Source organism: Poromitra crassiceps, assembly GCF_964638095.1.
Source record: "Poromitra crassiceps genome assembly, chromosome: 22".
Lineage (NCBI taxonomy): Eukaryota > Metazoa > Chordata > Actinopteri > Beryciformes > Melamphaidae > Poromitra > Poromitra crassiceps.
This window is the reverse complement of record NC_139647.1, coordinates 6,001,972-6,024,830: the sequence shown is the minus strand read 5'-3', so window position 1 is coordinate 6,024,830 and position 22,859 is coordinate 6,001,972. Positions and strand designations below refer to the sequence as shown.

Below are 22,859 nucleotides of genomic sequence, written 5' to 3'. Positions count from 1 at the left end.
TATAACGATAATGGCGTGCACCTCCGAGCCTGACAGCCTCCCTGGCTGTCAGGGGTCGTCTCTCGGAGTTTCCAGGCGGGCGGGCAGCACCCATGCATCGGATTGTCCGCTCGCTCCGCAAGAAGCAGCCTGGCTGCCTGGTACTCCGCGGATCCCACTCGCGTAGCACGGCAACACGCTGAATCCCACCCGATTTGGGGGTGGAACACTGCCAATGCCAAAGCCAGTCCTCAGAATTGTCAAATCAAATAATCAACACCGTATATGATCCGCCTCTCAATTTGTTTTCAGTCTGAAACGGACTCAGATGCAAATGACGAACGGGTTCACCTCGACTTTAAACTGCTACTTTCTGCTTGCTTCATTGAAATAGAAAAGACTGTCATCATACCTAAACTCTTAATAAAGACTGTCATACCTAAACTCTTAATAAAGACTGTCATACCTATACTCTTAATAAGACTGTCATCATACCTAAACTCTTAATAAAGACTGTCATCATACCTAAACTCTTAATAAGACTGTCATCATACCTAAACTCTTAATAAGACTGCCATACCTAAACTCTTCATAATGTGTTATGGTGGGGCGTCTGGGTAATGTCGAAGTAAAAGCACTCCCCTACCACCGTGGAGACGCGGGTTCAATTCCCGGCAGTGGTACTTCCGGCTTGGTCAGACGTCCCTACAGACACAATTGGCTGTGTCTGCGGGTGGGTAGCCGGTGGCGTATCAGTCCTGGTTGCTGCACTAGTGCCTCCTCTGGTCGGTCGGGGCACCTGTTCGGGGCGGGGGTGGCTGGGGGGAATAGCGTGATCCTCCCACGCGCTACGTCCTGCCGGTGAAACTCCTCGCTGTCAGGTGAAAAGAAGCAGCTGGCGACTGCCCATGCAAGAGGAAGCGCGTGCTAGTCTACAGCTCTCCCAAGATCGTCAAAGGGGGTGGAGCAACGACCGGGACAGTAAGGGCAATTGGCCAAGTACATTTGGGGAGAAAATGGGATAAAATAATAATAATTTGTTAGGCTGATACATCTACTCTGAGTGTTTCTGGGAACTGGAAACTTAAATAATTGCTGTATTTGTTTTTCATACTCTACTGCCTTAAGACGGGTGATTTACAAACAGTTGGACTGTAATGAATCCAAACGTGTCTTGCAGGGGATCATGGGGAACACAGGAGACTATGGTCACACTGGCGAACCAGGCCTGAAGGTAAGAGATCAGCCTCTACATGCTCCTGTCTATGTGTTCCAGCTCAGATGTTTGGTTGACCTTCTCATTCATGAAACCTCCCATGTTGTCAGGGCGAGGGGGGAATCAGAGGCGAGAAAGGAATGAGAGGACTTCGCGGTCGAGTGGTAATCCATCAAACACAGATTATCATCTTGTTGTGTGATGTTGCGTCTCCGAGCTAATAACATGTTGTGTCAATAGGGTGACCGAGGAGTCAAGGGACTGAAAGGATTAAGAGGGGCAGGAGGCCACAAGGTAAAAAGTCTGTTGTGTCTACGTGTCTACATTCAACGCAAAGGCTGTTGTTGTGTCGTTGCATAGCTGTAAAGATAAGTCTGAGGGTTTCATGTAGGAGTTAATGACATTCTGACTGTAATTAAAGGGAGTTCGAGGACCATCTGGAGGCATTGGAGAGACCGGGGATGCAGGAGAAGTGGTGAATTAACCTTTCAGACGCTGTGGTAAGCCCTACTGCCAGTAATGATGTACTTACTGTCGTACTAACTGTTCTTCCTCCCTGAAGGGTGCTACAGGTGAAGGAGGATACGAAGGGATCCCCGGGTATCAAGGAGTTAAGGTACTCGCTTCATCTCCCCCCAAAGTCTCTCTGTTACCTTCTCATCTAGAGAGCGTGATTTAAAACCCATCATGGCTTCGTTTATAGGGAGAAGAAGGGGCCCGTGGTGCAGAGGGGCCTTCAGGGCACCAGGGGAAGCAGGTGGGTTCCAAATATGTCCACCCTTTGCCTGTTTTTACCATATAGATACTAAAATAATTCCTCGTCCGCTATACCTTCGAAATCCCCAAATGTAAGCACACAGAGCCAGTAAATCATTTTTAATGTGGTAGGGAACAGTGGAATAGGACTATGTTTTTGGCATATGTGCTGTCTCCATAAACAACATTAGTTCGTGTGGCTGGATTTTGGCGAAGATTTGAGAGCCTGAACTATATCAACATAAGCTGCTGAGTCATTGAGAGAAGACCCACGATGGCCTCGATAACCTGACGTTACTGTGGATTGTATATGGAGGAAGAACAAAGTACCACCGGTCATCCAAAAAGCAGGCTCTTTGGTAGACATTAGACGCCATATTATATAATTATTGTATCATAATTATATTATTTAAGGAATGGACTTTAACTCTTATAGTTAAAAAAATTTGATTTCTGGAACTTAACACAGTTTCATGATTTGACAGGGTATCGTGGGAGACTCTGGAGACAGAGGAGCTTCTGGAGAGAAGGGGAAACCAGTATGTATCATAAATTCATCACAATGATTTGGAAATGATATAATAGGCATTAGTTGCATTTAAAAGTCAAAATACATTTGTGATAAATGTGTTTATTGTTTGAACTTATGAAATCTAGGGGATTCAAGGACCTAAGGGGGGAGTTGGCACCGTTGGCATAAAGGTGATTCATTACTGCCTCCTCGACAGCTTCACACCTCACTGCTCACTACTGAGTCCTCTGCAGCTTCACACCTCACTGTTCACTACTGAGTCCTCTACAGCTTCACACCTCACTGCTCACTACTGACTCATCTGCAGCTTCACACCTCACTGCTCACTACTGACTCATCTGCATCTTCACACCTCACTGCTCACTACTGACTACTCTGCAACTTCACCCCTCACTGCTCACTATTGACTCCTCTGCATCTTCACACCTCACTGCTCACTACTGACACCTAACTGTTCACTATTGACTCCGCAGCTTCACACCTCACTGATCACTACTGACTCCTCTGCAACTTCACACCTCACTGCTCACTACTGACTTTTCTGCAGCTTCACACCTCACTGTTCACTACTGACTACTCTGCAGCTTCACACCTCACTGCTCACTACTGACTCCTCTGCAGCTTCACACCTCACTGCTCACTATTGTCTCCTCTGCAGCTTCACACCTCACTGCTCACTACTGACTCCTCTGCAACTTCACACCTCACTGCTCACTACTGACTCCTCTGCAGCTTCATACCTCACTGCTCAGAAGAATAATGTGCCTGCTTTATACTAATGACAGCTTTTCTCTAGGGAATTATTGGAGATCCTGGTTTCATAGGCAGAGACGGGGACCCAGGAGTAGAGGTACTGTATGCTGATCATATTAATATCTTTAGATTGAAGATTGGAAGCAATATATTTGTATCTATAAATGTCATCGATTCCACACAGGCATATCAAGGACCACAGGGCCCTGGGGGAAGAGGTGGCCAAATTGGATCAAAGGTGACATGCGGATCATAGCTTTTATAAATACATATACAATTGTATTGTCTCTGGCAGACTAATTTGTTGGTGTGTGACTTGATCTTCAACAGGGAGAGAAAGGTGTCCTGGGGCCACCAGGAGAAATGGGTCCTCAAGGCCGAACCGTACGTCACTTTTTCAGGCATTCATTGCATTGCTATCACTGAAGACGAGCACATAATAGATTTTAAAGAGCTGTGTACGTAAAGTAGTTTGCCATCTTAAAGGAAAATGACAGTGTACAGAGAATAAACTAGGCCTTCAGGTAGGTTTAATAAATGTTTTATTCCCCTAGGGTCCAAGGGGTTACAAAGGTTCTGCAGCAAAGCCAGGAAGACCCGGATTTATCGGGCCCCCAGGACCCACTGTGAGTGTTCCAGATGCATTTCCTAAACTCTTTGAAATACAAGTTAATTATCTTCAACCCACTGAAGCATGTCCTCTCTACACAGGGACATGTGGGCTTGCCCGGCAGACCAGGACCCAAGGTAATTCTTATCCACGATCTGTTAGAAATATAACATGAAAACAATTTGATCATATAGATGGTTTCAACTTGACAACGGAAACATTCAAAATTTCCCCCAGCTTACTTCCTGCAGTGTTTGCTAGTACAGTAACTGACTGACAGGACAGTTACCTAGCAACACAATTCCTTGAAAACCGTCCATAGTGAAAATATTTGATGCCATGATCAGCAATTCTAACAGTATTTACAGGCTCAAAGAACAAAACATTATTTAGGATTTAAAGAAACATTCCCAAAAGGAGGTTTTCCCAATTGCCTTATGTTTGAATGGCAAAAAGTTGAGTTAACAACTTGACGGTCGAATGAAATCCTCAAACTACCAACTGGTTATCCAAGATCCTAACAGAAGATACACGTGATCAAATCCATTCTTTACATCTCTGCTCACTAACATGTTGGTAGGGTCAGATGACCACAGCAGGCTTGTCAGCATGCTTCTCCTGTAACTCACTGCCTCAGCCTCATCTGTCATCAAAGCCATATGAAGAGGCAGAGCAAACAATTGGATAATTCACCTCGGTCTCCAGGGTGGCTCGCCCCTTTGATTCTGTCACGGCTGAACCCAGAGCTTATTAGCTCAGTGGATCCTATTCTCCCATCTGGACTGGAGGTCAAAATGAGTGCTAAAGCCCCCTGGAGGACCTGCTCTTGGTGTTTATAGGATACCCCATTATTACTGTGCCGATTACACAGACAAATCTTCCTATAGGAACCCTCATTATTACTGTGCTGATTACACAGACAAATCTTCCTATAGGAACCCTCATTATTACTGTGCTGATTACACAGACAAATCTTCCTATAGGAACCCTCATTATTACTGTGCTGATTACACGGTCAAATCTTCCTATAGGAACCCTCATTATTACTGTGCCGATTACACGGTCAAATCTTCCTATAGGAACCCTCATTATTACTGTGCCGATTACACGGTCAAATCTTCCTATAGGAACCCTCATTATTACTGTGCCGATTACACGGTCAAATCTTCCTATAGGAACCCTCATTATTACTGTGCTGATTACACGGTCAAATCTTCCTATAGGAACCCTCATTATTACTGTGCTGATTACACGGTCAAATCTTCCTATAGGAACCCTCATTATTACTGTGCTGATTACACGGTCAAATCTTCCTATAGGAACCCTCATTATTACTGTGCCGATTACACGGTCAAATCTTCCTATAGGAACCCTCATTATTACTGTGCCGATTACACGGTCAAATCTTCCTATAGGAACCCTCATTATTACTGTGCTGATTACACGGTCAAATCTTCCTATAGGAACCCTCATTATTACTGTGCCGATTACACGGTCAAATCTTCCTATAGGAACCCTCATTATTACTGTGCCGATTACACGGTCAAATCTTCCTATAGGAACCCTCATTATTACTGTGCCGATTACACGGTCAAATCTTCCTATAGGAACCCTCATTATTAGTGTGCCGATTACATGGACAAATCTTCCTATAGTAACCCTCATTATTAGTGTGCCGATTACATGGACAAATCTTCCTATAGGAACATTCATTATTACTGTGCCGATTACATGGACAAATCTTCCTATAGGAACCCTCATTATTACTGTGCCGATTACATGGACAAATCTTCCTATAGGAACCCTCATTATTACTGTGCCGATTACACAGTCAAATGTTCCTATAGGAAGCCTCATTATTACTGTGCTGATTACATGGACAAATCTTCCTATAGGAACCCTCATTATTACTGTGCCGATTACATGGACAAATCTTCCTATAGGAACATTCATTATTACTGTGCCGATTACATGGACAAATCTTCCTATAGGAACATTCATTATTACTGTGCCGATTACATGGACAAATCTTCCTATAGGAACCCTCATTATTACTGTGCCGATTACATGGACAAATCTTCCTATAGGAACCCTCATTATTACTGTGCCGATTACACGGTCAAATCTAATTTCGGCTGGTTATGTTTTTGCGGCATGCTATAATGCAAACAAAACTGATTAAAAATAACCCACATTTGGAGTATAGAGCTGCTATTGATTTGTTTTAAAGTGGAAGACAAATTATTTCTAAAAATAATCAAAAATAATTTCAAAGAATGTGCTGTGTCGAAAACCGCTTAAATGTGTACTAGTATCATTTACAACTGCCTCACAGTGCCAGAAGTGGCAGAGTGGAGATTTCCCTTTCTACAATATTTGATAGAGAATTAATTGGAAATAGTGGAAAAGGCTAAATGTTATTTCCCTGGCATGGAAAGTTCCACAAAATCAGTGTGCTATTCCTTATTGTGACTCAGTAGAGCGCTTCCAGTTGTGTTACTCTGCCACAAACCACAGCTTTCTTATTACCGTATCTCAGCAATCTACAATATAACACATTTCCTGGCGTAATGAAGCGCTGCACCCAGTGTTCCCACAGGCATGAAACTCCTGGAAAAGTTATAGAATTTGTTTTCCAGTCCTGGAAATGTTTTGGATTTTATTTTTATGCCATTACCCGTTTGGAAAAGTGGTTTAAACTCAAATTTATTTCCTATTGGATGTTCATGTTTTCTGGCCCTTGTTTGAATTGAATGTTTACCTTGTTTCTATCGGGGGTGTCATTGGTGTCATTTCAACACTGTGCCACCCAACCTCATCATGTGTGACAAACAAACCTGTGTTGGGGCTGGTTGACTTGGACAACCTGACTTTGATCATGAATCTCTCTATATGAGATTCATGATCATGATATGATTAATCAAATTTTAGAAACCAGTAAACCAGTAAAGTTTAATGTCCACAACTGGTTTCTAAAAATAAACTGTATCTATTTGTATTTGTATTTGAGACCTTACCCTTTAATACTACATCAAATATCCCCTAGTCACGAATTACTTATTTTGTTTCAATGTCCTTGTACAGGGAGACACAGGGATCCAGGGAATCCAAGGTGTTAAAGCTGGAAAGGTATTTTGGCTTTAAATGGTTCATCTATTCGTCATTATACCCTAATGATGTGTTTTGACTCTACTTCCTGTATCATTATACCCTAATGATGTGTTTTGACTCTACTTCCTGTATCATTATACCCTAATGATGTGTTTTGACTCTACTTCCTGTATCATTATACCCTAATGATGTGTTTTTGACTCTACTTCCTGTATCATTATACCCTAACGATGTGTTTTGACTCTACTTCCTGTATCATTATACCCTAACGATGTGTTTTGACTCTACTTCCTGTATCATTATACCCTAACGATGTGTTTTGACTCTACTTCCTGTATCATTATACCCTAACGATGTGTTTTGACTCTACTTCCTGTATCATTATACCCTAACGATGTGTTTTGACTCTACTTACTGCATCATTATACCCTAAGTGTTTTGACTCTAATTCCTGTATCATTATACCCTAATGATGTGTTTTGACTCTACTTCCTGCATCATTATACCCTAATGATGTGTTTTGACTCTACTTCCTGTATCATTATACCCTATCGATGTGTTTTGACTCTACTTACTGCATCATTATACCCTAATGATGTGTTTTGACTCTACTTCCTGTACCTAACGATGTGTTTTGACTCTACTTACTGTATCATTATACCCTAATGCTGTGTTTTGACTCTACTTCCTGTATCATTATACCCTAATGATGTGTTTTGACTCTACTTCCTGTATCATTATACCCTAACGATGTGTTTTGACTCTACTTCCTGTATCATTATACCCTAATGATGTGTTTTGACTCTACTTCCTGTATCATTATACCCTAATGATGTGTTTTGACTCTACTTCCTGTATCATTATACCCTAATGCTGTGTTTTGACTCTACTTCCTGTATCATTATACCCTAATGCTGTGTTTTGACTCTACTTCCTGTACCTAACGATGTGTTTTGACTCTACTTACTGTCAACTTGTTTATTTTTTTAAAGGGAGAAAAAGGGAAGAAAGGAAAAATAGGACAGGTGAGGTGTGCTTTTGTTATGTCAGAGCTTCATACACTGGCAGAGAACAAATTGGATCCTTCTTGTTATAAGATGATATACATTATAAGTGTTTCTTTGTGTTTCATATTTATATATTGTTGCTTTTTGCACCTTGTCTTATGTCCTATGGAGCCTCCCGGCCTAAGAATTTCACATGGGTGTACTTAACACAATAAACATGTTGAATCTCTTGACTCTAAACTAACACTTCAAGACTACTGATCCAATCCTTTCACTTAGGTTTTAGTAGATGTTTCATACTCTTTTTTTGAATTTCCTATTGTCAGTCAGGTAATAATTAGCTACCATTAGTTAATTGAATTTTAACTGGCTAGCTTTATTATTATTATTATTATTATTATTATTATTATTATTATTATTATTATTATTATTATTATTATTATTAATAATAATAATAATAATAATCAACTTTATTTGAATAGCACTTTTCTTAAGGGTAAAGAGCAATAAACAATAATAATGCACAAAACAATGCATAGGAAACCGTAGAATAAAACCAGTCATACTGACATAAAAGCTTTTCTGAAAAATTATGTTTTAAGAAGGGATTTAAAAGCAGTGACAGAATTAGCAGAGCTAATCTCAACAGGTATTAGCTGTTGACCCAGACTGCAAAGGCATGATTGCCCTTGGTCACATTGTTTGACTGTATGAATTGGGTGTTGATATAAATTGTACAATTTAGGTCAACAGCATGAGCTTATCTTTTATATCGTGTTACTTCCTGCATTTTTGACACAGAATGGCTGCTTTGGCTGCATGGGAAATATAGGGCGTATAGTGGATCTAGTCACTGCTGATGATGTTACCTGCGCTGTAGGTTGGAGACCGAGGTGCGCAGGGACCTCTGGGAGTACGGGGACAGCGCGGCCCCGCGGGCACAGGTGGACGCTCTGGTCCTGTTGGAGTCAAGGGGGTTCGAGGTGAAGGAGGACCAGACGGTTTCCAGGGGCCCCCAGGCCCACCGGTACGCACAATTCACTAAATACTTGGATAAGAATAACTGAATACCTGTGTAAGAATACCTGAATAAGAATTTGAGAAATATGGTACAAGTTTTCCTTTTTGTCACCTCTGCCTACAACACACCAGTGAGAGTGCGCCGGCTGCTCCAAATACTCCAAATGTAATTACACATTTGGATCATTATACATGTAATTATTATACATTTATTTGATAGTGCTTGCTGTAATCATCTTAGTACATGGTGTGCAAACATTGCTTCAAAAGCTTCCTCCTACATCTCTACTGTAATTGGTGCTTCATCTCCAGGTAAATTAGATCACATACAGCAAAGCTTCCTCCTGCATCTCTACTGTAATTGGTGCTTCATCTCCAGGTAAATTAGATCACACACAGCAAAGCTTCCTCCTACATCTCTACTGTAATTGGTGATCATCTCCAGGTAAATTAGATCACATACAGCAAAGCTTCCTCCTGCATCTCTACTGTAATTGGTGCTTCATCTCCAGGTAAATTAGATCACACACAGCAAAGCTTCCTCCTGCATCTCTACTGTAATTGGTGAGCATCTCCAGGTAAATTAGATCACATACAGCAAAGCTTCCTCCTACATCTCTACTGTAATTGGTGCTTCATCTACAGGTAAATTAGATCACACACAGCAAAGCTTCCTCCTACATCTCTACTGTAATTGGTGCTTCATCTCCAGGTAAATTAGATCACACACAGCAAAGCTTCCTCCTGCATCTCTACTCTATTGGTGCTTCATCTCCAGGAACAACTGGGGTGTCAAGAATGCTTTTAAATGGTTTCTCATTAGCCTGTAGTTAGTCGTGACTCACAGCAAGACTTTAATTGAGTACGACTATAAATCCATAATGAGCCTAAGGACATAATTGGCTGCGTTTGTCCACTGTTCAGTGCATTTCCTCTCTGAGGTAGCCAATAGCTGAGCGTGATCTGTCCTGTATGCACAGGACATGTCCCAGAGCTGGCTCGCCTCCACTGATGGATGTGCTAATGATTTGTTGCACAGGGCCCGACGCTCCCCGCGCAGCACGTGATTGAGGTGTGTAAGCGAGTGGTGCTGGAGCAGATGTCCAAGTTTGCCAACTCAGTGAAGAGGACATGTGCTGCTGTCTGTCCCCTCTATGGGGACGTGCCCATGGGTGCCCCTGGTCCCCCGGGACAGAATGGACCGCCTGGCCCTCTTGTGAGTATCAAAGTTAGACTATTGATTGATAAGATCTGATAACATTTTCTGTGAAGGTCAAGTCTATAATGCATTATGAGCACATTCATAAGAGATTATAATTTATATTAATATGATATAATAATATATATTTATTAATTTATTATTTTATAATTTATACGGCTTTAGAAAACTTGTTATAAATGTTTATAATCATGCATGACAAACACTGACTGTTGTCACTTTGGCATGGAGATATACTTTTTATAACCCTTGTTATAAGTTGCCATGCATGACTATAAACATGTATAATGACTAATGAGTTTTATAAAGCCTTATAAATGCATTATAATGTTTTATGAATGTACTCATAATGCATTATAGATATAGATTATGAGCTTCATAGAAAGTGTTACAGAATAGTTTTCATGGTATAGCTTCATCAGTCCACAGACACGCATGGGACATCATTAGACAATTATTAATTGAATCATTATTTGACATGTGTCTAGAGCTTGAGTTCAGACACACTGCTGAAGGACATTCCCCATACATTGTTCATCTGTGTCTGCCTGGCTCAGTAAGATGAACACACATCTCAAGAGCCTGGCCTGCACTAAGGCCATGTTCAGACTAGGAGGCCAAATCTGATTTGTGAACTTTAGTGACCTATTAATGACTTTATCCAGATTGGTTTTATGAGTCTGGACGCTCCAAGTCTGATTTGTGTCACTTGTCCCAAACCACATATGGGGGTAGTTTCCAATGTGCTTTCGACTGAAGTGACTTCAGTGCGGACGCCCAGATCCACCGAATCTGATTTGAACGTCACTCGCAACTCGTCATCAAATGCTTCTGCGCAGGAAAACCACGTCACCAACGTACGTATTTACTGACGCCCACGTCGTTACCATAGCAACCCATGCACATAGGCTGTTTAGGTCTGGACACACAGATCCGACTTGAGAATCAGATTTGTGGCAGTACGGAGTACGGACACACTCCCAAATCAGATTTGGGAAACCAATCAAGATAATGATGATTAATGACTTTATCAGCAAATCAGATTTGCCTGTAATGTGAACATGGCCTTAGCGAGAGCTGCACACACATCTCAAGAGCCTGGCCTGCAGCACTAAGAGAGCTCAAGTATTTGGCAGAATGTCTCGGAATGAAAACATTCCCATTTTCCACGTCTCCATGAGGACAAATAAGAAGTCACAGACGAGGCACTCGCCCTGCGCTCAACACTTTTTGGAGAGTATCAAGGCTATCCTTTGGACTGGGAACCCTTTTCCACATTTATTATACATCGCAGAAACCCATTCATGTTCCACAACTTCTTTAATCACACTCTCTGATAAATGTTCCTGAAGCCATGAATATATAAAAACAATATTCCACTACATTAGATTATGGCTGTTAAACTTCATGTTCTGACCTCATACCTGACCAACATGTAGTATAGTAACCGTGGCGTGTTTTCCCAGCAGAATATGACTGATTAGCAGACCACATCTCATTTCCTCTCAGTCTTTGTGTACAGAGCGCTCAGTGTTGAATGGCACCTTCATCTGTTGCTTGACAAGAGCGCCGAAGAGAAGAACATTGCAACTTTGAAGCTGAAAACACACAAGCGATGAACGATCTAATGAACCCGTTTGTGTCGTTGCCAGGGCGACGCTGGCATCGATGGCGTTGATGGAGAAGTGGGCCAACCAGGATTCTATGGAGAAGCTGGAGATCTTGGCAAACAAGGACAAATAGGTTTGAAACACAAACTTGACTAAATGTTAGAGAGGTGTAACAATAGTATTCCTATTGAAGCGTTTAGGTACGAGGTACGAGGCAAATCTTCCACTGCTGAACAGGGCAAGTCTACAAGGATAGCATGGTGAACTACAACTGAGACCAAAGGTGTTAAAAAACATGGTCATAAATTGAAATACAACTTTAAACTAGACTGTGAATATAATAAAATAAAAAAATAAAAAATAACAAATAAATAACAAATTAAAATGAAGGAAATTTCTCTGGCATGTGACACCCTCTGTGTCATATCGAACTGAACCGTGAATTTGATCAACAGTTACGCCCCTACTAAATGTAGTTCTGCCATAGCTTTTTATCAAAACTTGTATTCAGCGATGCTTCATTTGGAAATAACATACATCATGACTCGCTCTTATTGTGACAGAAATACATTGTGAAAAACTGCAGTCGTACTGTACTAAATCAACCATTATACACTAACCCTGTAAAACTGTATGTTGATAACATGTACATTTTTATGTTATTATTATTATTATTATTTAATTTATTATTAGAGGGCTTAGCATGATGTCATACATACGGTACATTCATGTGCCAAGCCAATGAAATTGCAGAATAGTCACAAGGTATTTAAAATGTTTATTTAACAATGATCTCAGTAACACATATGGTCTTTAACCCATTGATGCCTGATGCAGCATTTGCGTGTATATCCCTCATTTGTGTGCGTATCCCTTTAAGACCGCGAACCGCGTTAACGCGGTTCGCGGTCTTAAAGGGATACACACACAAATGCTGCATCAGGCATCAATGGGTTAAACAACATGGACAGCATGTTCTAGCTGAGTACCAGCTCAGGCCCAGAGGCAGAGACGGGCCTTTCTGTTGTCCTTCCTGCTAAAAAGAGCAACGGTGTGTCTGGCTTCCAGGTGACAGAGCAGAGCCAGGGGATAAAGGAGCCAAGGGCCATGGCCTACCTGGCTACATGGGAGACCAGGGAGCACAAGGTAACATCATCTTTGAAACACACTTACCGCTGTTTGATGTCTGAGCTGAATGAGAATTGAACCAGCTGTTGATTTGTTGCTTATTATCATAAGCCATCCATCATCAGTAGCCACATCTGGACTTTTGCATCGTTTTACACGACATTGTTTGAACTCAGCGTCATCAGTGGAGGCATGACATCACGGGAAAGGAGGGAGGAGCTCGCTTAAAGGGCCACTATCCCGATTTTCAAACTGCTTTGTGTCATTACAAAATATGCAAATGAACAATGTTGAACTTTCCTCCATCCAAGTAACTCTGAGTAATGATAGTGATACTAACAGTGACACCATGGCAAAACTGATACAAATGACATCATTATGACATCATTTTGACCAGGAAGTTCTGTGAATGAACGGGGAGCACTCTGTCCAGGCAAGATGGAGGGAAGTTAAACACTGTTCATTTGCATAAATACTGCTGATGTGGTCATGATACAAAGCTGGTTGAGATTCAGCAAAATGGCCCTTTAAGAGGAGCATATAATTTGCCAAAAGAGATGTATTTTCTTTGCAGTCTACTGTACTTGGTGTCCATAAAAAACCGACTTACGCTAATACAGGAAGAGGGCAGACTTGGAGACATGAAGACTAAACATTTATGTTACAGTCGAATGTTTTTAACTGAAGAATCATCATTCATTTAGCGCCGTTGTCTAGGGTGTCATTTAACATTGAAGCTTTCACTAACTTTCTCCAACACATCTCGACTCCTTCGCTATAACTATTAATTGGACTTGTTTGAACGGCCATGAACAACGTTAGCATTACAGTGTGTTGCGCAAAGAGTCCAGAGTGACTCACTGCGCCTGCGGGTATGGTCGTCCGCTTCGGGTAGCCACTGTCCCTCTGGGCTGGTTAACGGCGTCAACTGACCCCCGTTGACCAGCTGCACCTGGCCTGGTCTCGCTCTCTGGTGAAGCCCCTCCATCCACCTGGTGAGCTGTGCTGCTCTCTCTGGTGAAGCCCCTCCACCTCCACCTGGTGAGCTGTGCTGCTCTCTGGTGAAGCTCCACCTCCACCTGGTGAGCTGTGCTGCTCTCTCTGGTGAAGCTCCACCTCCACCTGGTGAGCTGTGCTGCTCTCTCTGGTGAAGCTCCACCTCCACCTGGTGAGCTGTGCTGTTCTCTGGTGAAGCTCCACCTCCACCTGGTGAGCTGTGCTGCTCTCTGGTGAAGCTCCACCTCCACCTGGTGAGCTGTGCTGCTCTCTGGTGAAGCGCCACCTCCACCTGGTGAGCTGTGCTGCTCTCTGGTGAAGCTCCACCTCCACCTGGTGAGCTGTGCTGCGTGGGGCCATTGCCTCCACATGAATGAAGGACTTCCAAAAAGGTCAGAGGAAGTAGAGTCTACCTCAGAAAAATGGTCCACAATAAATAGATTGTCCCACTGGTAAATCCAGTAAAGTGGATTATCCTCAATACTGAGTCCGTATGTGGCTGTTGACGCACCAATATTCCACAAATGCTCGTCTCAATCCGTCGACAAAAAAAGCATAGGATCCATATTAGTATGTTGATTACAGTGTCACAAAATGATCAAATTATCGTACATTATGGGAATTTTGGCATTATTGATCTATACATCGTACAGAGGGCAAAATTATCGTACAAATATGATCATTATCGTACACTTGGCAATGCTGAAGTCCTTTCACTTCTCCGTTTTCCAGGGGAAAATGACATCCCTACAGCTACATGGTCAGCCTATCATGACAGCTCAAACATCCTACACCCCGCCTACTATGATTGACAGTCAAAGTAGCCAATTGCACTCCTATAAATGATGTCATCGCATAACATAATTTGTCCGCTGTTACTAATGAATTGACATTTGTCCTGCTGACGGGATCTGACCGTCACACTTATTTGACCCTCTATCACCAGGTCAGCGTGGACGTCTTGGGAGAGTCTTTAACGGCCAACCAGGGAAGGAGGGTGAGAGGGGACATGTCGGCAGGCCAGGACTCCGGGGCCATGCAGGTCTTAGAGGGGTCCCAGGTACCTGTTTGACCTCTGGGTGCCAGCTGCTCAACTCCGCCAATCCAACAACTCAGCCCCCACCCCTGAGGGCGAGGAGTCGCCCGGCATCCCAAAGAGCACCCGAGAGAGCATCCGAGAGAGCACCCGAGAGAGCTCCCCAGAGAGCACCCCAGAGGCCACCCCAGAGGGCAACCCAGAGGTCTAGGGGTCGCCCGTAGAGAGGGGAAAAATTGGAACTTTTGACAAAATCAGCCCTACATGGACAGTGATTTGAAGATTGTGCTTATGCGGAGTAAAATGATGTAGGATTGTTTTTTGTTAATATGTTTATGTTCAAATTTGAGATCAAATAAATTGATTTGAAATATGTAAATATGCATTCCAACTGAAACCTGAAGAGACACAAATGTTTGAACTTCTGGGAACATTGAACTCGATTCACCACACGCAACACTTACATTGAAGTTCAGTTGAAGGAGAGCGCTGAGTGACACAGCATGCATTTGTAAAAAAGAAAAACACCGTCTTTATTTGATAGTTTTATTTAAAATGATCTCACATGATCAGTCCGAGTTGTCTTTGAATATCTGTTCTTTATAATAAAAGTTAAAAAATGATGATCAACCTTTCTTATTTTACAAATAGTATTTTATTTATGTATTTATTGTATTTTCATTTTCAGAATGTCTTAATACGATAGCCTAATTCAGATTCATGATCTCAGCCATGTGTGTCGTTGAATTTGACAGCTAGTGGAGCAAAGGTCATATGTGCCATTGTGACGTTGAAAGAACATGGATATCATTTTAAAAGTCTGTTTGCCCCGTAGTGGCAGTTTCTGAATCCTGGAAAAACACTGTAAAATATTTAACCGTTAACACTATAAAAAGAACACTATACACCTTGGCAGTGATTTTATTAGCATTTTACATGTAGATCTCCCATTGTGTATACAAGCTACAGATGTTATGAGCCGCTTGGGCATTCTTTAATTAGAATGTCCATCAACATGCATGTTTCAGTGCAGATATACTTTTGGCAAACATGAGAACTAATCTTGCCAGATTCTCTCAATGCACATAGCTGTAGGTTATCTTATGTAAGATTCTGTGTAATTCATCCACTGCTCTAAGTAGCGTAGTATTTAGCGTTTATGTTTGGCAGGACTCTCTCCAATTTTCCAAGGATTCTACCTCAATTCAATTTTGGTTGCAAGTTAACTGCTTGGAAATCTCAATTAGGGGTTTATTTGAATACAGTGGCGGAAATATTATGAAATCCATGTTCAGCCAAAAACGTTAATGAACTCCCATGTGGTAGTACTTAGAGTGTTTTAGATGTTGAAATGAGGATAAACAAGGACCATGTTAGCCACATGGCGGCACAGTGGATCAGTGGTTATAGACTGTCGCCTCACACCAAGAAAGACCTGCTTTTGATTCCTGGCTTGGCCTTTGCTGTGCAGACTTTGCATTTTCTCCCCTTTTTCATATGGGTTTCCAAAGACTTGCAAAGTCAGGTTGATTGGAGACTCTAAATTGCCCATATGAATAGGAGTTATTGTGTCAGTATTTTTGTTGTTGTTTATTAATCAAAAAAAAAAATCCAGATTTTCTCTCATTTTCTCCCCAATTGTAGTTGGCCAATTCCCCCTGGTATCCCGGTCATTGCTCCACCCCTTCTGCCGATCGACAGGCCCGTATTCACAAAGCATTTGATCGTACCACTAGGAGGACTCCTAAATCGCACTAAAAGTTCCTAGCTAAGAGTTCGCTTTTAAAACCTATTCACAAAGCTGCTGAGAAAGGGTGGGGTTGACCCCGTTGCTATTGAGGTCAGGTCTCAGGAAGCTGTGATTGGCTGTCTTGGGTCTTGAGCTGTTTTGGGTTAAATTTTGGCTTCTGTCAGTGAATTCAACATAGAAATACTGTAGGACATATGTTGCCGTATCCAAATAAAGATTTCAAAATAAAATGTAGGCTAAGTGTCACTGATTTAACATGAAACAATTAAAAATATAGGCTAATTTTCATTGATTTAACATGATACAAATCATAATATAGGCTGACTAAGTGTGCAGCTAATTGTCAGCCTCTTAAGGCTGCATCATACAAGTGCCATCCAGTTCCATTGTATTCGAGAGAAGGCAGACATTTCTACGGCCGATATCTCCAAAACTCAGGCACCTATGATCCCAAAACGATATAGATGGATAAATAGCACTACAGGTGAGAGGAAAAATATGTATTTTGAATTTTAGGGTGAGCTGTCCCTTTAAGATGTTTTGTGAATACGGGCCCTGGGGACTATAGCACATGCTCCCTCCGATATCTTTTCACCTGATAGCGAGGAGTTTCACCGGCAGGACGCAGAGAGAGAGGAGAGGTGTGAGAGGACCACGCTATCCCCCCAGTTCCCCTCCCCCCCAAACAGACTGACCAGAGGAGGCGCTAGTGCAGGGACCAGGACTCATACCACCACCGGTTTCCCACCCGCAGGCGCAGCCAATTGTGTCTGTAGGAAGAAGTACCATTGCCGGGAATTGAACCCGGGTCTCCGCGGTGGTATAGGTGAGTGCTTTTACTGTACCTCTACTCTACCCCAGACGCCCAGGAGTGTCCGTCTCCCTGAGTTAGTCAATGGCCTGGCAACCTGTCCAGGGTGTTTCCCTGAATAGGCTCCATCCCCCCCCCCTGCAACCCAGAGAAAATGAATGATTGCATGTTTTCCACGGCTAAGATCTAATGGAGGAAACACTTGAATTTGGAAGAACTCACAAGGAGCCGCGCGTGTGGCTCTTCACAGTGTCTTTCCTGGCCCAGATGTTTGCGAGAAGCCTCGAGAAGCCCTGGAGGTCGTCATCCTCCAGACGGGCTCTCCCCTCTGAGACGGCTGCAAGATGCGCTGCTCTGTTTTCCTCCATCGGACGATCAAAGGAGGCTATACGGCCTCCTCTGTGATGGAAACTATTACTCGTCCCTAATTCTCCTCTGGATTTCCTCTGCGAGCAGCACAACCACTCGCTTCAGACATGCACAGTATTTATCTCTGTGGCAAACCCAACAAAATGATCACCATCATTACAACAGTAAGAGAAGGTTTGTGAGGTTTCGCTCGTTGGCTCAGACCTTCATGTTGTTAGAAGGATGTTTTATGTTGTCCTCAGTCAACTATTTAAAACAGTGGTTCTCTAACCCTTTCAGGTCAAGGTCAATAAACGGAGACAAATTAGACCACGGACCCTTATTTGATAAGATGCTGTCGCAGGGCCTCCATCCGATAAGATTTCTGCTATTAGATGTGTTATTACAGAAAGCATATGAAACACATGAGCAAAATACATTCTGTAATTGTGTTAATTATGAATGGAATTTTAGTGAAAATAAATGATCCCCCTTTTTTCTGGGGACCCCCTGGAACCCCCCTCAAGGACCCCTGAGAACCACTGATTTAAAGCAAAGCAACTGTGCCCCCCCCCCCCCCCCCCCCCCCCTTTTTGTTGTTGTTGCTAACTCTTCAATTGCATGTGTAGAAAATGAACAGACCACATTCCCTCATTCTGGTTAGTCTAATTTTGTCCTCATTTTCATTATTTTGTGTGCACAGCAAAATTGTGCTTATTAAGCAACTAAAGCAAGTTTCAAACTGATTTCCAGAACACATGCTTCTTAGCTTCAAATGTAAAACATCATGTCATTTGAATAAAAAAGTGTCCTCTGTAATCATGAAGGGGGGGGCATAGAGATCCAAGAAAAGGCAGAAATCAGTTCAAAAGCCTTGGTTCTAGTTGGCTAAGGCCATGGGGCTGAACTGGGTTGGGTTCAGGTTTTAACTTGCAACTCTAAATCACCAAATAGAATCAAGGCTTTTCACTGATTTTCTGAGTGTCTTGGATCTGTCTTTTTCCACATGATTCGCCAACAGTCCTTTTTTGATCAAGGGAAGTTATAAACTTTGTAGTCAATCTGTTGCAAGGATTTGTATCTGTCAACGCTTGCAGCTCTCCAACACCATGTTTCGCCATGTGTCGCTGGCTCTATATATCAACTTAACACGTGTGCATGTTTTATAACTATATCAACACTTTTTACACAACTTGAGTGTATGTTTTATATCGTACGCCCTGGATAACACTTAAGAGTGTCAGAAGAGGGCCAGTGTGACTCCACGGCTATATTCACCTTATTCAGAAGAGACCGTCTGGCTTGAGAGACTAACAGGAAGTGTAAATACAATCGGAGGTTCCGATTGTATTTAGACTTCCTGTGACTCATAAACCTAGTCTGACTCATAATGTGAGTTAAACTAGGTTTGACCAGGTGAGTCAGACTAGTTTGAGCAGGTAAAACAGCCGGTGTTTTGAACAGGAAGTCGCGATACAATGGGTCAAGTGGGCGGGGCTGCATAAGGTGAATATACTTGTTACATCAAGATGCTTTATAAATGATATCTATCTGCATTGCTTTTTATGCATGTTTTATATTGTGCAGTGCACACGCAATGGATGCATGCACACAAGTTCATACTTCTTTTCAACAGACTACATTATTGGCTGGCCCAGCAGGTGGCAGTAGGCACAGCTGGCAAGCAGCTGGGCAGGAACGTTTGTCCAACAATTTGAAAAATTTCAGACACATTTGATTTGCCAGATATTTATTATGAGTTATCAATTTACCACAGGTGTTTTTTTTCCTTCTGAAACGTGAAGACAAAGTGATGTGCAGACCCAAAGCAGGAATATAACCAAATATTGTCTTTTTCTACAGCTAAATTATGTAAGTACAGTCTGTTCATTTATCTTCCTAAGGCTGACGCCCTTATTGTTAACCCTTCTATTTTTACACATTACTATTAATTAATTACTATTAATAATTGAGCAGACACTATTGTCCAAAGCGACTTACAATAGCACATTTTGTCAACAGTGAAACCAATTGTGCATCACAGTCTTCCATCAGCTAAGCCTTTTAGTAGGAAAAAGTAGCATTGTTGATGTTTTTTTAAATAACAAAAGACATGTGGAAATAAATTAGCGACATTGTGAAATATGACAAAGGGGGGAAATATTTTCTCTCTGCACTGTGAGTTCTCTTATTACTAAACTGCCACAAGACAAAGGATTAAAAACATATTAATACTGTACACACAGTCTTTTAATGCCAGATTAAAACGACTGAAATACCAATAAAGAAAATATTCAAGACCAGGCAGAATAACACCCTATGTTTCATGCTTTTCATGCTGTTTTACAGTACCTGGTATGGATGCCTGTCTGTTACCTTAAAATCACAACTACTTAGACAGATGAATATTTGTTCAAAAATTGTAGGTAAACCACTGCATAGTCTATATGAGTCTACATATGTCAATGTGTCAAGTGTATTGAGGTTAGCTAGAAATATTGCCTCAAACACTAATCATGTGTTACATGAAGAATATGAACTCCTGCCCTCTGGCAGGAGATACCTAATTCCAACTTTCAAGAAGGTCAGACTAAGAAAGTCCTGTATACATCAGTCGATCCTGAGGCTTAATCAAGAACATGGCCGAGGGTCAGTGGAGCAGTGACCAGTGCTCTCTGTGTGCTGTATGTGTGTAATGGATCTTTGTATTTTTGGTTTTGTTCTCTTTGTCATGTGTTTGTGCATGGGACTGCCGCTGTCTTGCAAAACAAATTTCAGTGTGAACTGACAATAAAGTATATCGTATCGTATCGTATCGTATCGTATGCTTAAGATAATAATTAGAATATTTATTATTTTTTAATTATATAATAATTATGTTATATTTAGACCAGTGGTGCATTTAGAGCTAGGTGGGTGTGTCTCTTATGAGTTGTGTCTCCTCCTCTTACCAGGACAAAGATGTCCGCCTGTCAAAGTCCATACGCTCTGTGCCATGGAGCCATGGTGCCATGGTGCCATGGTGCCATGGAGCCAACAACCAGATGGCTCTTCAAATGAGTGCAGGTGAGATGCTCACATACTGGCCGGACAGAATTTTGATAGCAGGTGTGGGAAGATCGACCCCCCCAATCCCCCCCCTGACCATTTTTTAATGAGACAGACATTTTTTATTTGGTTTGCCTGATGAGTTCCTTCTCATTTATGCAGGGGAAATCCTGATCAAGCTGGGAAAATTAAGAATAATTAGAAATATGCATAAAAGGAGGAAACACTTTCCAACATTTTTTTTTATTTTTTGCAAGATGCTTCACACAAAAAAGTGTTTAAAACTCTTTCGAAACAAAAATGAAGAAATAATGAATTTGTTTTTATTAAAGGAACACTCCGCCCATTTTCAACCAGCTTTGTATCATTAGAACATCAGTAGTATATCAGAAAACTGTAAACGGTTTGGAAGTCTGTCATTTAATTTTACAGTTATTGAGTGTTAAAGTGTGGACCAGTGACATCACTGGTCCACACTAACTCAAATTAATAACTCATTAACTCAAATCAACTCTCAATAACTGTCATACTATTCATCATTCATCTAGTTTGACAGTTATTGAGAGTTGATTTGAGTTAATGAGTTATTCATTTGAGTTAGTGTGGACCAGTGATGTCACTGGTCCACACTTTAACACTCAATAACTGTCAAATTAAATGACAGATTTCAAAACAGTTTACAGTTTTCTGATATACTACTGATGTTCTAATGATACAAAGCTGGTTGAAAATGGGCGGAGTGTTCCTTTAAGAGACATATCTGGGGAAGTAAATTATAAAATGTTTTATTGCTTATTTGTTGTTTATTCAGATTTACAGAGGAATGTTGTTCCAGAGACATAAAATGGCAAGTTTTCCGATAATCACCCAGCAGTTAAGCCCACCAAACAAACATCTGTTTGTCAGTCTGTTCGTGTTTGTCGTAGAATATTTGATCGGTGTGCCATGGGGGTTTACACAAAGCGCTCACTCTTCTCTGCTCTTGGTGCTATTTATTATCTAATATAATGTTTGTTTGTAGCATCTGTGACTCTGTGCTGCTTTTGGCCAGTGGGCATGGAAAGTTAATCAGTTCTAAGTTGGGCCATGACCTACTTTTCTACAAAGTTTCATGCGTATCCGTTCAAAACTTTTCAAGATAATCCTACAGACAGACCGAGGCGAAAACATGACCTCCCAGCCAATGTTACAACAATTTGTTGAGGTGTGTGTGTGTGTGTGTGTGTGTGTGTGTGTGTGTGTGCGCGTGCGTGTGTGTGTGTGTGTGTGTGTGTGTGTGCGTGCGTGTGTGTGTGTGTGTGTGTGTGTGTTGCAAGGCGCGCACCGTTGCCCCCGATCGCCTCCAAAATTTGCCAAAACCCACTTTTCAGGGGTCTGGAATGAATCTGGTGCAAAAAGAGCAGGAAATAAATCCGCCCACAGGTGGCACTACAGCGATATTTTACGGTTTTAGGCCTTCACACTCAGATTGTTCTGAGTTATTATTATGTTATTATGTTATCTTTTATGTTATGTTCTTTATTATGTTTATTATGTTCTTATGTTCTTATGTTCTTCTTATGTTCTTCTTATGTTCTTATGTTCTTATGTTCTTATGTTCTTATGTTCTTATGTTCTTCATTAACTTTTTGACAATTCAGAAACAATTTGGTAAAAACCCTCACAAACATTTAAATTGATAAAAAAAGAAGTACCAATTACTTTGAAATCTGCTTGGAAGGAATTCATTCAAAGATTTTTTTGTTTTTGTTTTTTGTTTTGTTTTTACATTCTCCCCGACTGGAGTAACTAATGAAAAATGCAGGTCTCTGGTGATTGGTTAGGGAAAATGGTATTCCCCTGGGGAAATACCCTCATAGAAACCTCATAGAAGTGAACAGAGTGCAGTCCAGGGCTAGAAGGTGGAAATGAGTGCAATGGGTTGACAGT

The 22,859-nt window shown here is 41.6% G+C and overlaps 1 protein-coding gene across 1 annotated transcript in view; it reads left to right on the top strand.

The window, feature by feature from the left end:
• The window catches only part of LOC310796122 (uncharacterized protein), a gene marked incomplete at both ends in the record, with an annotated part of 38,997 nt that overhangs the window by 15,261 nt on the left and 877 nt on the right, over nucleotides 1-22,859 (top strand). Inside the window, 21 exons of the mRNA XM_083658269.1 lie at nucleotides 1,160-1,213; nucleotides 1,306-1,359; nucleotides 1,436-1,489; nucleotides 1,617-1,670; nucleotides 1,758-1,811; nucleotides 1,899-1,952; nucleotides 2,437-2,490; nucleotides 2,609-2,653; nucleotides 3,280-3,333; nucleotides 3,421-3,474; nucleotides 3,567-3,620; nucleotides 3,791-3,862; nucleotides 3,948-3,983; nucleotides 6,931-6,975; nucleotides 7,950-7,982; nucleotides 8,845-8,991; nucleotides 10,024-10,200; nucleotides 11,856-11,946; nucleotides 12,882-12,959; nucleotides 14,884-15,167; nucleotides 20,837-20,948. Coding sequence (XP_083514395.1) covers nucleotides 1,160-1,213; nucleotides 1,306-1,359; nucleotides 1,436-1,489; nucleotides 1,617-1,670; nucleotides 1,758-1,811; nucleotides 1,899-1,952; nucleotides 2,437-2,490; nucleotides 2,609-2,653; nucleotides 3,280-3,333; nucleotides 3,421-3,474; nucleotides 3,567-3,620; nucleotides 3,791-3,862; nucleotides 3,948-3,983; nucleotides 6,931-6,975; nucleotides 7,950-7,982; nucleotides 8,845-8,991; nucleotides 10,024-10,200; nucleotides 11,856-11,946; nucleotides 12,882-12,959; nucleotides 14,884-15,167; nucleotides 20,837-20,948 — 1,660 coding nt within the window. The remainder of the gene's footprint in view (nucleotides 1-1,159; nucleotides 1,214-1,305; nucleotides 1,360-1,435; nucleotides 1,490-1,616; nucleotides 1,671-1,757; nucleotides 1,812-1,898; nucleotides 1,953-2,436; nucleotides 2,491-2,608; nucleotides 2,654-3,279; nucleotides 3,334-3,420; nucleotides 3,475-3,566; nucleotides 3,621-3,790; nucleotides 3,863-3,947; nucleotides 3,984-6,930; nucleotides 6,976-7,949; nucleotides 7,983-8,844; nucleotides 8,992-10,023; nucleotides 10,201-11,855; nucleotides 11,947-12,881; nucleotides 12,960-14,883; nucleotides 15,168-20,836; nucleotides 20,949-22,859) is intronic.